The sequence below is a fragment of the Plasmodium coatneyi genome, chromosome 11 (assembly GCF_001680005.1).
Source record: "Plasmodium coatneyi strain Hackeri chromosome 11, complete sequence".
NCBI lineage: Eukaryota > Apicomplexa > Aconoidasida > Haemosporida > Plasmodiidae > Plasmodium > Plasmodium coatneyi.
Genome location: NC_033566.1, coordinates 1694388 through 1710540, shown reverse-complemented (window position 1 = coordinate 1710540; position 16153 = coordinate 1694388). Strand labels below are relative to the sequence as shown.

Here is a 16153-nt window from a genome sequence, read left to right as displayed (position 1 = left end):
CAGTGTAGCACTGTACCAGCGTAACAGTGTAGCACTGTACCAGCGTAGCGACGTTGTTGCGTCGTCCTTGTCAGCCGCTATGGAAAACGTATCACCCGTGAACGGAAAAATATAACAGCGGTTTTCCTTTCGCTTTGACGCACGCAGGTAGCCACTTCGGGTGAGCGACAAACTCACCGGCGGTTCAAACCAACCAGATGACAGCTCCCTCCAGCTAACGCCCCGCAAGCCAAACTGAGCAATGCTCACTCATGCACAAGCAGAGTAGGAGAGAAGGCGATGAACAAGTGGGTACGCCAGGCGCGGGAAAAAAAAAAGGGAAGTATCTTAGCGGCATACAAAGGCTTAAAAAATATATATATATTTATGAAGAGCAAAGCAAAGTCAAAATGAAAAAAAAAAAAAAATGAGTAACAGGAAAAAATAACAGAGTGGTACAAATAAAAACAGAACGAAGTAAATGTATTTTCGAAAAAAAAAAAAAAAAAAAAAAACCAAGCAGAGCTGGCCAAACCCCACCACCTTTTGGGAGAAAAAAAAAACCCACAATATCGCCCCAAACTTTACGTCACTTGAAAGGCAGAAACGGCGCCACCCATAACGTGCACCGTGCGCTGTAGACTATATATCCACTCCACACCCATTGTAGAGTCAAAAAATGCCACGGCCAGGATCGTGCCCCCGCCGCTTACCCCCCAGAAAGTAAAAACTCTACCAAGGATGGAAAATTCCCTGACCCCATTTTATGTGGCTTACATATGAGAATATACGCCCTGTAAAAAAGAAAAAAAAAACCCAAAAAAATGCCAAAAAAAACCACATACCTAAACTGCTATTTTCAAAATGCGCGGTGCAACAAAATTTGTTCACCCGCATACTACCCGTTTGTGCATTTTAAAGGGGGGTTGTATTAGGGCGACAACGAAAAGGAACCTCTGGTGGAACATCAACAGGGGATTGCCTCACCACGCATCCTTTCATTATGTTCACCTGTTCGGGCAGAGCGAGTAGCACACAAAAAACATAAACATGGGTACACGTTGTTGAAGGGGGAAAAAATAAAAAAGCCGCACAAGGCTTAGATAAACAGAGCATATCGTTGCCACCCCGTTGCTTCCCCTTTCGTATGGCAAGTTGCTGCTTAAACGGAGCAACGTTGCTTAGCACTGACCAGTGTGATTACCGCCCATTAGGTTTATATCCCCCGCCTGAACTTGTTACGCATGCAGAGTACACATTTATGTAGACGTATGTCTTTGCATAGCTACCCGTGCGCGAATTATTTATTACGTATGCACGCCGAGCTTCTTGCATTGACAAAAGAGAAAGCATGGTGTTGGCACGCGGAGGATAAATTTTAAAAAATGACAAAAAAAGAAAAAAAACACAGAACATGGTTTGCGTGAACGGATTGTGGGGAACAAATAACAACTGCCGAGGGGCTGACGGAGGGACGGTACATATATATAAGGCGCAGATCAAAGAGGCTACCTGTGAGGACAAATGGGGAAAAACACTAACCCGAAATGTGGATGTGTAGTTCTCACGCAAAACAATTTTGCAGCCATTTCGCATTTTAAAAAAAAAAAAAAAAAAAACTTTTTTTTTTTTGTTATGTAACTATCATGCGGTCTTTCGAAAAAAAGGTCAACCGAGACAAAACTGGAGAGGATGTCTGATCAACCCATCCGTGTGAAGGTGGGGAAAAACCCAAAGTGCATAGCACAGCCAAAGTCTTCCTATGCATATTTCCGTATCAGCTCCTTAACTTTCTCATTCTTATTCGTTTGGACGTATTTCATGTCCATGATGTATTTGTACTTGAGTTCTTCGTAGTTTTTCTGCGGAGGGGGGGAGGCAAAAAATGAAATGGATGAAAAAAAAGCAATAGTGGATGGGCAGATTAGCAGATGAATGAATTGGCGCATGGTGCGTTAGACCCGCCCCTCTGCTTTCTTCCTTTTCCTCCTCACCTTTAATATGTTATGGTTTGTTATCAGTTTCGTGTGCTTGTCCGCCACGACCACCCAGTTGGTGGCCTCGTCGGCCCAGGACTGCAACTGGGACTCCAAGTTTTCAATTTGGATGTTTTTCTCGTTAATAATTTTTTCCTTTTCGGTCAGCAGGGAGTGCATTTTTATTTGTTCGTCGTGCAGCTTGTCGACCATGAGTTCGTAGTTCTTGTCGTGTATTTTGTGTACATTGCGGTCCAAGTAATTTTTCAGTTTGTCTTCGAGGCATTTTATTTCTTCTTTGTACTGCTTCACGCTTTTCACGTTTTCGTCTGAGCGAAAGGGGGGAAGAGCGGTGTGCAAAATGGGGAATCAGCCCGCGGAAAGGGGCAAAGCCCGATACAGCACATCCAACTGAGCACAACTTATTAAATCATTCCCACATTTCCCACTTTGTACAAACAAAAGGAAAGGGAAACATCCTGTCCCCTTTCTTACCTTTATCATTGAGTAAGTCCAGCAGCTGTGCTCGTTCCTTCTGAAACAGCTTCTCCTTTTCGTCCTGAGTTGTTCAGAAAAAAAAAAAAAAAAAAAAAAAAAACAGCCAAATGGAGTGAACATTCTGAACAGTTCAGGTATTTTTCTACTTTTTATGCTTTTTTTTTTTTTTTTTTTTTTTTCCTTTTGGCTAGCTGATACAAACTTCCAACAGGCGCAGAACAGAATGCTCACGTCTTACCATCATTTGGCTGTTTTTTCTTTCGAATTCTTTTAACAGGGCATCCTTCTTTGCCAACTGCGTCGTCAAGTCTTTCATCTTTTTTTCACTTTCGAGAACGCCATTCTTCATGTCAGCAACGCTTTGTGTTATTTTGGCCAAATTGCTATTCAAGCTGCGTAGTGGAAGTTACACACAGAGGGAGTGTTAGAACGGAAGGTAACACATCGTTAGAGCATTTCCTCCAAAGCGAAAAACGAGTAACATTCTGTGCAGCTACACACAGCAGTGTGATCGCAAGTGCCCACCTGGTAATGATTTCGTTCTTCTTTTGCAACTCGTTGTAGTACTCGTTTTTCTTTTTTACGATTTCCTCCACGTTTTTTAGAAGCTCCAATTGCTGTAGCGGGGAAGAGGGGGAACAGCCGAGTTTGTCCACTGGGTGTGTCCACTTGGTGTATCCACTTGGGTGTGATTATCTATTTATATATATATTTGTCTGTTCATTTTTTTTTTTTTTTTTTTTTTTCGCTCCCCAATCTGACTTACCTTCCTCTGGGTGACCATTTGTATTTCCACGCTCTTCTCCTTTTTTATGTACACATTGGCTAGGCTTTCAATTCTGCGGGGGGGGAGGATGAAAATAATAATGGCATTAATGAGTTGTTCGCATTGGCCCAACACGACATCGCTCAATCCCTCATACTCGTAAATGTGACCCCCTCTTTTGCGTATCCTCCACATTACCTCTTCGTCATTACGTGGTCTTCCCCAAACACGTCGGAGAACACGTTCTGCGGAATTGAGAAAAAAAAAAAAAAAAAAAAAAAGGTGATACCCTTTTTCGTGTCCCCTATGGGGTCCATAATGACACATGCGTGATGTTCATACGTAGGGCGGTTCTTCCAACGCATGGAGGGACGCCCCCCTTGCACACGCAAAGCCTTACGTAAAGCTGCTCCATAGCGTTCTCGATGTATTTGTTCTGATGATCTATGTCATCGTTTGGCATGTCCACCTGATCCTGGTCGGCCAGTTTAAACCTCTGCCTCATATGCTGGTACCTCTTGACAACTGTGCACTTTTGCTTGTAACAGTTTTCCAGTTTTTTCATTTTCGTCTTTAATTTTTTCTTACTCTCTTTTAGCATCTCTATTTCCTTCTGAAGCTTCTCATTTTGTTCTAAGAGGATGTCACTCTGTTGTTTTTCCTTGCCCAGCGTGAGGCAGACTTCCTTCAGGTGCAGGGCCAGGCTGTTGCTGAGGGTTGCGTCTTTCTCACTGGACGCTTGCAGGTCGCTCAGCTTTTGCAATATTTCGGCGCTGCTGGAGGGGGGAGAGCTCTCCGTTTGTTTTCCCCCACGGTTGTTTAATTCATCAGGGTTGCTTTCTTTGTCATGGCTTCCCCCTCCTACGGTCGTCCGCTCCTCTATGCGAATCGGGTACGCGTAGACGCTGATCCCCCTCGACCTATGCAGCTCCCCCAAGTCATTACCATAGGGGAAATTCATGCGGAGCTTCTCTTCCCCTTTGAGCATATGATTATGTGAATCCCTCTCCGTTACATCTGTGGATTCTGATTTGACAGATGCAGAGTAGTCACGGCATTTTTTATCCTTCGACTTGTAGACACATGGTTCGTTATTCTTGTCTCCTTTCCCATGTCTCTTCCCCTTTTCACCTTTACATAAGTCTAATTTTACCAACTCCATTAGCGCTTTCTTCTTCTCCTCCTTCTCCTGCATCTCGCTGTCACGCAGTTTTGTCTCATTTCTTTCTCTCTCCTTGCAAATATTTTTTCCCTCTTTCACCGCTCCATTCGTTGCACTTACGAACACCCCTTCGTCCTCCCTCTTCAGTGTGCTTTTCTCTCGTGGTGGATCTTCCTCGTTGATTCTTCTGCTAGGTACTACCTTAGTCACCAAGGCAAACTTCCCCCCATTTTTTGACTTCCTCCTTCCATCAAGACAGTCTTCTTTTGCGTCCTTCCCAGAAGCTGCAGCGTTAACATTGCCCACATGGACTTCATCATTTAGATTCCTCTTTTTAATTAACCCTTTTGCCTTCTCATCTTTTGGTTCATCTGTTCCTCTCGTTGTGTCCACTCTAATAGCCTTGCTTAGTATTGGGTCTCTACGGAATGCTGTGTTGCCTTCTACATGTTTGTGTTCCCTCCTCATACGACCAGTTAACACTGCATTGGTGCATCTACCCTTATTTGGTGCAACCCTAATTTGATCTGCGCTTACGCCTTTTCCGCTCCAATTATTCCCCTGTCTAATATCCTCTAGCGTTGGCTCCCCCCGTGTAGTGTCTTCCCATGTTGACTCCTCCCCCCCCGTGCTCTCCTCATCCGAGTCTCCCTCAAAAACGTCGCTGCCCATGGAGGAGGAATTATGGGAGCTGTACCCTTCCGCCCCCTGGCTGCTCATTAGGATTTCCTTTAATACGTTCTTAGCCTGGTTGGCATTCACAACGGAGGAGGAGCAACTCGTTTCGTCCTCCTCGACGTTCACTGCGTTGCGACGGCGGACAACGTGGAGAAGGCCATTTGGAGAAGCTTCAGATCGTTCTGATTCGACGTCTTCCCCGCTTTCCACTTCCTCCATATTGGATTCCTCCGCATCCGATGCGTCGGATTCACCTCCCTCGCAAGACGAATCGCCTAACCCCTCCTGCCTGACCACCCCTTCATACGTCGACCCATTTTCACCTTCTGAGCTTGAACTCTTCACCCCATTAATCGCTTTCCTCTGGCTTGTCTCCCTCATGGGGGGTTCCTTCTCACGGAAATGTTGCTCCTTCACGTCATCGTTTATCCTTCCACTTGTGGGGGTTACCAATTTTGACGCATTCGTGGGCACGTGTCGATTCATGTTCTTAATTAGCTTTTCTATATGTTCCTCCGATGGGATGGAATCATCGCCTACTTCTTCCCAGTTTGCGTCATCCTCGTCAACGTCGTCACTCTCTTCCCTCAGATAGCGGTATGCACTCGTTTCCTCCAACTCACCTGCGCCGTTCGGAAGTACCCTTCTTTTCTCTAAGCTGTTTGATTCGCTGACATTCTCTGGGGAATTTTGCTCTCCTCCTGTCTGGTTCGACGCCAAGCTCTGCTCCAAGCTTACCTCCACCGTTTTTATTAACTTCTGCACCTGACCCGCCGGTTCCTTGCCCCTATTGCTGAGAGACATACCCAAGGAGTCCTCCCCGATGAGGGACTCCTCCAAGTAGACCTGGTCCGAATCTCCCCCATCGGAGTATCCCCCCTCCGATGCCGTCTCCTCCGTTTGGCTGGCCTCTTCGTTGCTGCCAGCTCTGAGAAGATCTTCCACCAGGTCGTCCATTCCAGTGGCTTCCTCCGCTTCCACCTGGTCTACCTCTTCTTCATCTACCTCCCTTACTGCATCTGCTTCGTCCCCTTCTTCACGCTCCACCCCCAGGGAGACATCCGTGGTGAACCTCCCCCTCGTGTTGGCACACCTGAGGACGTCACAAACGCTCAGGAATAGATGTTTAGGTCTGAGCACCTGCTGGTTTCCCCGCAGGAAGACATTTTGTAGGCACTTTAGGTTCCTGTACTTTTGCAAAACGGAAAGGAAGTACGAGTAGCAGCGATTTCGGGAGGAGGGGGGAGAGCACGAAGAAAAGGCGTCCTCCTCTTTACTGACATTCTTCTCATTGTATTGCTTCAGCCAATTCTCGTTATCGAGGAGGTAAAACAATTGCACCGGGTGGTTAATTAGATTAGAACGGAGATCCAAAACTTTTAAATTTTTGAAAACGCTCAATCCTTTCAGGTTGGTTAGTTTATTCCCCCTTAGGTAAAGGGTATCCAAGGAGTTAAAAAAAAGGAGCATAACATCCTGCTCTGTTTTGTTGGTGATGAATTCATTTATGTGTCCCTCATCTGAGTACCCTCCTTCGAGGCTTCTCTCCTGATTCTTCTTGTTGATTATGTGTAGGTACCTTTCAAAGGTGGTCAGCTTTTTTATCTTGTTAAAACTAACGTCTAGAAATGACAACCTGTTCAGTGGCAAGTCTCTATTCGTGTAAAATACCTTTTCATTTAGTGCGTGGTTTCCATAAGTATCATTGTAGGAAGAATTGGGTGAATCCTCTCCTTTTTCAACCGGGAAAGAGACATTCATACAATTTACACCGCATTTGGGTTTACCCTCCTGTCTGACCTTACCCCCATGGTAGGAATTTCTATGCACTTCCTTCTCTTCACTAACGACGGGTAACCTCTTCACCCCCTTAAAACATATATCCGTGAGGTCATTATGGTGAGCAATTATTTTTTCCGTGCAGGGGGGGATGAAGTCTCCATCCAAGGAGGTTAAAAAATTGTGTGAGATGTTTAAGGTCTTCAGATTTTCAAAACAGCTCAGTCCCTTTAGCGACCGGATCGAATTGTTGGATGCGTCTAGGTAGGTCACGCTCGTGTAGTCCGCGTTCTGCTCGATCAGTTTCTCCAGGATTAGGTCGGAGTCCTCCAGGCTCCTCAGGTTGCAGTTCGACAGGTCCAGCAGCATCTTACGGGGTGACCAAGACGGGCGAATGGGAGAACAGCCAACCGGAGCGGTATCCTAGCGCCACCTTTATTCTGCGTAGCGAACACGTTTTCGCAAAAAGGGTGCGTCCTTTAGAAGTGAAGTTTCCCGTGGGGGGGTAACTCTTCTGACACGATTCGAATGACAAGTTTCGGCTGGCACAACTTGGCTGGCACAACTTGGCTGGCACAACTTGGCTGGCACAACTTGGCTGGCACAATTTGACCTGGCCGTTGCACCGCAAAGACAACGCGCGCGGCTTCCCCCTCCGCGGCGATGGACAACTCACAAACAGCCAAACGGAATTTGAAATTTGAAAAAATTCGAACACAATGGTGAACAAGTTAATTATATATATATATATAACATGCAACAAATGAACAAACAAAAACAAGTGTGCGCATGCACGAGGGAATACAACTCTTCCGGGGAATACGTGCATTTTTTTTTTTGCGGTGCTCTGGGGGGAAAAAAATTGAAAAATAAAAAAATGCGAAATGTGCGGAAAACACAGCAACGCAGCGGGAGCATACGCCCATGGTGCTACTTTTCCTTTTTTTTTTTTTTTTTTTTTTGCTCTTCCTTACTGCGCATTTTATTCCCCCTGCGTGTTTGCAAAAATGTGACAATGTGCAGGCAAAAGAAGGTCATGGTGAAGAATGCATTTAAGTCATTTTAATTGTTCCCCCCAATGTTGTAATGTAGGGGCACACACACAAAAGGAGTGGATCAGCCTAATGCAGTAAACCATCCCGTCGTTACCACGGAATGCCTTCATAAAACATGCAGTTGGCCCTTTACCTCTTAGTGGGAATTCTCTGGGGATGCACAAATGCATTCATGAAAAGAGGATGCACAAGAGGGGAAGAAGAAAAACAGAAAGGTCTCTTTCGTGACACAATTGGTATGCTGAAAAGTTGGTATGTTGTAGTTCCATATTTGTTTAACCAAGCAGGGTCTGCACTTTATTATTACCTCTTACGGAAGGGAGACATATCTTTGGTAATGCCTCTGTGCAACGTCCTCTGCTTTTTTTTCACCTTCCTCACTGAAATGATGCTCTTTAAGAGGGCCTTCTCCTTCAAGTCCGTGCTTGGGTTGTCCTTCGTGAGTGTTGGGCTGTTTCTCTGCTTGGGCGTTTAGGGTAAACCGTAGGGAACTACTTGCCATGCTCACCTTAGCAAAGCAGATAAAACGTAGCACCCGCGGGAAGATAACTGGCCGCTTCGCATGACAAGGATGGATCATACGCAGATACGCAGAGAAGGAGCAGACAGAGCAAATTGTGGAGCAACCCCCCCAAACACGGAGAATACACACAAGAAAGTATTCCCCCCACATGCGCAAGTCCACCCTCACCGGAACTTAACACCAAATGAGAAACAGATCCAAAATTTTAATCGCCCTGGGGAACGAAATAAAAAGGGGAGTTGCGTCCCATCAGTGCAAAGGGGACGTCCCCAGAATGTATGTGAACTACCTGCGCCAAAGGTACAACATGGACGAGTGGCACCACGTCAGTAACGTTAACTCTTTCATTTGCGAGAAAAACAACCTCATTCTAATCAAACCAGTAACTTCCCTCGAAAAGAACAGTGGACTGGTAATAAAAAATATTTTAAATTATTTAAATTGTGAAGATTTAAAAAATGTGTGCATCATTTTACCTGACATGTACAGGTCAATTGGCAAATTTAAATACAAGAACTATACCAAAATTTATGAAAAATTGGGCCCAGATTTTTACAACATCTTAAATTCAAACATAATTAACAACGTCTTAAATAACAACTTTTTGCAACTATGCATTGGTGTGAGTAATTATCCAAATGAAGTGAAAAATGCCGTGGTGACCACCTTGCAGGAATGCCTGAACGATGGTGAGCTGAAAAAAATTTTTAAAACTTTTCAGCTAGCTGACGAATATTTTAATAAAAAAATTATGAACAGCAAGGTGATAACAACCAATTATATTCACCTTAAGGAAAAGTATCCCGCCATGGAACCGCAGAAGAGCTTCAGGAGGAGCACGGCCAGTCGCAGGTACGTCCTGGATGTCTATCGGCACATGTACAAGTAGCGCCGGTCAAATCTGTTTAGTGTGAAGGTGTCTATGTATATGTATATATATATGTGTGTGTGTGTGTGGTGGGGTCGATCTCCGCGCTGTACGCTTGCATAGCCCTTCCAACTTTGCGTTGATTTGTTTAACTGTGCAAAGGGGAGAAGCATCGTGGTTAACGACCCATCCGTCACCTTCTATCTGCACATATCCCGTTAGCCATTTTTTTCCGTTTGTTTTGCACACTCATAGTGGCATAAAAAAATTAAAAAAAAAAAAAATGCAAGTGGAGCGGATTAACCTATCCGGGATGCACAACGCAATGATCACTTGCGCCCTACAGAAGAACCGGCTTACACCGGCTGTTTATCTCCGCAGTGACCACATCGAACATCTCGTTGATCTTCATACTTATGTCTTCACACGTTAAACTCTTAATAAACCCATCGCACTTGATGAGCCAGCTGTAATACTCACTTATGCTGGTGCTCGCCGCTCCTCTCATGTGACTAGCATCCTTCATCATCTTGGCAACTTCATTTGTGTGTTTTTTAATTGCGTAATCGCATTCCTTGAAACTGATTTGTATGTTGTTGTCTTCTCTTAAGGTGTGCTTTTTTTTTTCTATACTTTCCTGCACCCTCCGGATGGAGGAGAGGTAGGTTTCCTCCACGAGGTTTGCGCCTTGGCCGGCTTTGCTCATTTTGGGGTGCGCAAAAAGGGGGAATTGGCGTTAACACTACGCGATGACACAACTACCTGGTGCCCAATTTTCAACACTCCGACCTATAGGGGAAGGGGCAGATAAAACCGGACGCGCCAAATAACGCGCACCCGCAGTTGCAGCTGTGGTGGGGGGGGAAAGACAACCAAGACAACTGCCCCTACAGCGAATTGGGGAATGGAAAACAATTTTTAAATTGGCTAGCTGGAAAAAAAAAAAAAAAATGACAAAGTTGTAGGAGAGAAAATAAAATAACTACTGTGCAGCGTTTCATTTCTCCGCAAATGGACCCCCACTGACATGCGGTGTTGCCCCAATTGGCTATGCCTACGTTATTCTTCAAATGAGCATAAGAGGACAAATATTAAAAAGGGAAGAAAAGGGGTACTCCACGGTTAGCAGTTGGTGTACGTACACACAAAAAAAATAATTACATATTAAAAAAAAAAAAAAAAAAAAGGAAAAAATAAACATATAAGCTGCGCGATTAACGCTTCATAGTCATGTGGATTATGTGTCACCTGACTTTAAGCAGAAGCTTCCGCACCCGGCCCTACATTGGCATTGTTATCACGCTTGGCATTTTGCGCAGCTACCCCCGGGTCGTACTGTATGGGGATGCGGCGCCTCTCCCCATTCTTCTTCTTCTTCGTATTGGCGTACAGAAAAGAGTTGTCTTTATAATTTCGCAGCCCCTCCACGATGAGGCAAGCTTTGCAGACCGGGTTGGACGTGTACACTCCACAGCGCTCGCACACCTGAAGCACCTTCCTCCTGCTGCTGTTGTGATAAAAAAATTCAGACGAGTGAATTATGTTAAGTATGAACTGCGGGTTAATCATTTCTAGGTCTTTTATGAAGCTCCGTAAGTTTCCGCGGAATGAGTTGGGGGAGTAGGTGCACTCCGTGCTGAAGTAGTCCAGCTTTTTGTAAAATGCGTATAGGACGATTTCCTTTTCATAACACCACATGAGGGGCTTCAGTCGGGGCAGGAAAAACGGATGTTCCTCTTCCGGTGGGGCCAACTCCACATGGGTGGCAGGTGAAGCTTCTATTAGGGCATCTGGATTGTCCGTTCCACGTTCTATTGAGGCTTCTCCCCGCGTGCACTCGCCGCCGCAGCATGACCCCCCCTTTTCCTTTTCCACTTGTGATATTTCTATCTTCATTTCCGACATCGTGTCCACCCCCTTGGCCAGTTTCTCCAGGTCGCCCCTGCACATGTTCATAAGAATCGTCTCTGCCAAGTCGTCTGCATTATGCCCCGTCACCAGCTTGGTGGCATTAAATAGTAGTGCACCCCTCTCCATTGCCTGTCTCCGAAAAACACCGCAAACGGTGCAGTTGTTCTTTTTCCCGATAAAACTAACAACGGTGTCCATGGTGTAGGTGAAAATATCCTCGAACTTTAACACCTTAAGGGGTAAATTGTACTTCTCCCGCAACATATATACAATTTTTAGCGAATCATCACGGTAACCTTTTATGCCCTCATCGATGGCCAACAGGAATAGATCCCACTTGTAGTTGTACTTTTTTTTTATGTGAACAAGAACATGTGCTAACACGCTAGAGTCCTTGCCACCCGACACGGCAATGCAAATTTTGTCCTTTTCATGAAACATGTTTTTCTTTACAATTGTAGCGTGTACGTCTTCTTCGAAGCCCTCGGTGAAGCAGTCCCTGCAGAGTTTTTTCCGGTTGGAGGGTTTCATCATGCAGACATTTTTCTCCCCGCACTGTTCGCAGGGCGGCTTGGTGTACCCCCCCCCATCCACCATCCTTCGGGGGGCCAGTAAGCTGTAAAAGGAAAACGGTAAGGCAGTTAAACTGTTAAAAATCTATACCATTTTACTTAGTTACACTCCACGTGGGGTTATCCCCTTTGGAGGGAGTCTTCCTGCTAAGCACGCTTAAACCCTGAGCCACCGCCCCCACGCATCTTCTCCCCCAACTGATGTTCCTTCCTCAGATGAAACTCTCCCCCCGCAACGAACGTATTATTACTTATGCGTTCCTCCTTTTTTAAACGGATGACATGAGAGGGGGTTCTCAATTTACCCTCCCCCTGCTTCTCTGCTGAGTTGCATCCTATCGGCAATTACATTCCTGGAGAGGAAAAACGAAACAACGTTCCGCAGAAAAGGACGGCACGAAATTCGACTGGAGAATAGTGAACTGAACACCTGTTAGGTCATGCACCCGCGGAAGTGTTGCCCCGATCAGGCGGCAAAGGCAGGGTATAACCAAATTAAAAGGAGATAAAAAAATTAGGAAAGTTTTAAAAAAAATAGAAAAAGCTAGTTAAGCAGGTAAAAAGGTGGCATCGTGACGGGGATGAGAAAAAAAAAAAAAAAAAAAAAAAATATTCGGGCAGAGGGTGTTCTTCGCCCCTCAACTGTGCAGCACAACTACAACATAAAGTAAAGGACTCCAGAGAGCAGAAGCAGGAGGAAACCCATTCCAGTGGCTACAGTCCCAGCACTGCGGCCCTGCAAAACGTTCATCCCACCCGCTTCACTCATACTAATTCCATCACCTGAAGTGGCAATAAACTCAAAGTGGGCAACCAATCTCTTTTGCTCCAAAACGCATGCACAAAAGAAGTGCATATTTTGGTATATCCTGTCGGGAACACGAGCATAGAAGACTTTGTTGTAATGATCCATAACTAGTTCTTTCAGGTTAACCTTGGTCTGAAGTGGTTCCTTCTTGCCACTGAGGTTAAATCCTTGTAGGAAGCATTCCTCAGGTTCGATGCTATAGTTAGCTGGACATTTAAAGCCAATGAATTTCCCTTCCGTCGCTCTAACCCTACAAATGACGTCATCTTCGTTTTCATTGTTTTCTACTTTTTTGTAAAAATTCACGTCATACCCTTTGGTAAACAAGGGAGATGTGTTCTCAGTAAAGTCACAGCCGATAATCCTTTGGGGAAGAGTAGGAATTACAACTTCCACAATACCGGTGTTGAAAATATCCTTATCGTATATATGTCCACTTTTTTTTCGGACCCTTATTTTGGCTTTATTCTGGCATAGGCAGTAGACTGCCTTTCGTTCGTTATCCATGTTTGGTGGCACTCGAAAAAATACATCATCGTAGTTTCTTCTCTCCCTTGAGTTGTTATATTGGTTTTGTTTCCTCTTCACAATGGCTGCAGCTCCATGAAGATACTGCACCAAGTGTTGTGCATTTCTCATCGACTTGGATGTATACACTTGTTCGAAACAGTTATTTGGCAACAACTCGTATTTGTTTTTTTCGGACCCACATTTTATGACTACCTTATCTAGCACGTCTGGTTTTAGGGTACAGATTCTTTCTCTATTGGCCATTTGCTGATCGTCAAACTCGAGGGTTAGCTCGTCGTTGAAGTCACACGTGTGTGTGAATCCGTCCACCGGAGTGGTTAACCACCAGACGAGCAGCTGCCCCCACAGGGAGGCCTTCACCACGCGCATGACGGGGAATTGCATGGAGTTATACGAAGAGGTATGAATCTGTATAAAATGCTATGATGCCGTGCGATTTGTCAGAAAGGGCGAAAATTACAATGCCGTCTTTTTCTTACGACAGCGTGTCGTGTTACTTTGCGGCGGCTAACCGAACACTTTCGCCTGTTCATATGTAGGGGTACTCATTCCTTCGTACTTGTTTCCTTTTCACCCATGAACAAATGGATGGAAATTTTTTTTGAAAAACACGCGTGCCGAGACAGGGTTAGGAGGGCGGAGCAAACCCCTCCTCCATGTTGAGTCACGTCAGATGCAAATTGCAACACGTCCAACAACAGATCGCCGCTTGCAAGGCGGTGCATTACAATGGCGGGGCTGTGAATTACACACGGTGCGGCGATGCGTCACGCGTTCTGCAAAGGACGCTCGACATGCACCAACATATTTGTGCACATTGCAAAAAAAAAAAAAAAAAAAAAAAAAAATTATTTTCTATTCAGTGGGTTCCCGTTAACGTGCCACACCCACAATCTTCACTTAACCGTTTGCTATACTTTCTCCTCGGAGGAGAATTTACCGCACATGGGTCGACGCGAATCATCACATGATGCACCATGCGCGTCTCTTTTTGCTATGTTGCCGCCTCAGGCCAGACAACATTCGCTTACCAAAACAAACGCGTTTATTTTAATATTGTGCAAGTTCGGGGGGGAGACAATAAAAATGACATAGGAAAAAGGAAAAAAAAAAAAAAAAAAAAAAAAAAAAATTGAAGCAGCCATAAAAGTGAATGATTCGAACGCGGAGGGGTACGTAGTAATACTCAGCGGTACGAAGTGGTGTTGTTTTACAAAAAAAGAATGCGCTGTATGAGGAATTAACATTGCAGCACGGTGTTAAATGCACAGGTACACGCATGCAGGGTAGTTGCACTGTGTGTCTGCACTGCTCCTCTCCGATTGGCTAAACCGCGCTTCTCACAGACACAACACCAACAGAAGCAGCACCACCAACCAGTAAAGCAAACCGAAGTGAAATCCAAAGGATTCATAATTGTTGTAAACAAAGTTTGCCTGTAGGGGAGGCGCCTCCGGGACATCCACGCGAACACAGAGGCAGGTGAACCCAGCTGGGTTCTCATTCCTGTTTAGCGTAAAAGTCGCAAAAGACATCCTCCTGTTGCTATCCACATGAAACGTAGCATGGTGTTTAATTAACTCACTCATCCGCACTATGCTATCCTTGTATAGCACTCTCTCGAAACAATTAGACGGATACATTTCATATCCGGGGGGGCATACCAACCCCAGGTAGACTTCCCTCTTTGTTATTTTCACGTTACAAACGATGCCCTTCTCTTTCGCGTCTTTCACTTCTCCTTCAGTATAAAATTGGGAGAAGGCCGTTTTGTTTTTTTCTGCAAGTTCCTCTGCAGTAGGACCGAAGTTCCGCCAGAAGGACCAATCAGCGGACGCCCCTCCGGTAGCGTCTCCTCCTACAGGTAGTGCGTTCGTTACATCTTCTAAAGATTCTTCACCCACTGTGTGGTCGAAATCGCAGCCAAAGAGGATGTTCTTCCTAAGGTGAACACGCATTATACCCCTGGCACCCATTCTGTTATTCCAAAAGGTTAGGCTGTTATCACATGTGCACTCGAAAATAACATTTCTATAAATGGTCGGTGGGATGAAAACCTTCCTGATGCTTAGCAAGTCCGTGTCTCTATTTTCCAGCTGGACTCCTTTCAACACGTTACTTAATTTTTTGCTATTCCCGTTTGGCATACGAACTGTCTCGAAGCAGTCCATTGGTCTGACTTCCACTCCGACGTAATCCTCAGTGTTCCTTTTGGGGCACACGAACGTGAGCACTTCCATTCCTTTCGTAAACTGCACACAGTGTTGTACTCGTTCATCGGGGCGATCACCATTGAGAGGGGCGTCACCCAACGGGGCGTCACCTCCACCTAGCAGAGGCACTATGTCATTCTCACTGCTGGACACATTTAGGGGCGCTGTCGAAAAATCACACGTTCCTTTCATCTGGTTGCTCACGTGGGCGAAGGCGTTCCGGGGTTGGTGGTCGTCCCCTTCATCGGGGTACCTCCACGGTGGAATGGAACTCTGCTGCTGCTTCTGCACGGGAAGGCGCTGCACCAACAAACTCAGCAAAAGGAAAAGTCGAACGAAGGAAAAGTGGCCGACCCTCATTTTCGCCTCTTCCGCGTTACCTTCATATCATCGGTTAACCAAGGGGAAGCTCCTTCTTTCGAGGTGCACACGTGCATAGGTAGGTCGTCACGCAGGTAGGTACACAGGTGGGTAGCTACCGAGACAGGCTTTCCTTGCTGCTTCCCCCCCTTTCGGCCATGCGTGTCTCCCTTCGGAGGTGAAGTTACAACGGAGCGACATGAAAAGGGGTAAGCTCATTCGTCTGCGTAGCACGCGTTGGGCATCCACAGGGGAAAAAAAAGTAATCAATCAAAAAGGAGTAATCACAAATGGGATGGTCCCAAACAGGTAGCTACAAGGAGAACTCCTTCCTTCCCGTTGTTTGCGCCCCTCTAACGGCTTAGGTCTTCCTCCTCCTTCCCTTCACCAACATGCTTCCATGCGAGGAAACTCAGGAAAAAAATGCAAAGGAGGGGACATTCCTCGCGCTGCTATCTTTTAAACCGTTTTGTA

The 16153-nt window shown here is 45.5% G+C and overlaps 5 protein-coding genes across 5 annotated transcripts; 1 reads left to right on the top strand and 4 right to left on the bottom strand.

Annotated features, from left to right (window-relative positions):
* Positions 1 to 1739: 1739 nt before the first annotated feature.
* On the bottom strand, positions 1740 to 7207 carry PCOAH_00035540 (Uncharacterized protein; the record flags this gene model as incomplete). Its single annotated transcript, XM_020060345.1, has 8 exons — positions 1740 to 1841; positions 1974 to 2284; positions 2451 to 2514; positions 2692 to 2845; positions 2979 to 3070; positions 3220 to 3292; positions 3418 to 3464; positions 3620 to 7207. The coding sequence occupies 8 exons, from the start codon at positions 7205 to 7207 to the stop codon at positions 1740 to 1742; spliced, it is 4431 nt and encodes a 1476-aa protein (XP_019916019.1).
* A 1393-nt stretch (positions 7208 to 8600) lies between these two features.
* Positions 8601 to 9305, top strand: PCOAH_00035530 (Uncharacterized protein; the record flags this gene model as incomplete). Its single annotated transcript, XM_020060344.1, has 1 exon — positions 8601 to 9305. The coding sequence occupies one exon, from the start codon at positions 8601 to 8603 to the stop codon at positions 9303 to 9305; it is 705 nt and encodes a 234-aa protein (XP_019915632.1).
* Positions 9306 to 9624: 319 nt separating this feature from the next.
* PCOAH_00035520 (Uncharacterized protein) lies at positions 9625 to 9990 on the bottom strand (the record flags this gene model as incomplete). The annotated part of the gene is made up of 1 exon (XM_020060343.1): positions 9625 to 9990. One exon carries the CDS (start codon positions 9988 to 9990, stop codon positions 9625 to 9627), a length of 366 nt encoding a protein of 121 aa, XP_019915778.1.
* A 548-nt stretch (positions 9991 to 10538) lies between these two features.
* PCOAH_00035510 (Cytoplasmic tRNA 2-thiolation protein 1) lies at positions 10539 to 11792 on the bottom strand (the record flags this gene model as incomplete). The annotated part of the gene is made up of 1 exon (XM_020060342.1): positions 10539 to 11792. One exon carries the CDS (start codon positions 11790 to 11792, stop codon positions 10539 to 10541), a length of 1254 nt encoding a protein of 417 aa, XP_019915964.1.
* A 630-nt stretch (positions 11793 to 12422) lies between these two features.
* PCOAH_00035500 (Membrane protein) lies at positions 12423 to 15679 on the bottom strand (the record flags this gene model as incomplete). The annotated part of the gene is made up of 2 exons (XM_020060341.1): positions 12423 to 13514; positions 14462 to 15679. 2 exons carry the CDS (start codon positions 15677 to 15679, stop codon positions 12423 to 12425), a joined length of 2310 nt encoding a protein of 769 aa, XP_019915580.1.
* Positions 15680 to 16153: the final 474 nt, after the last annotated feature.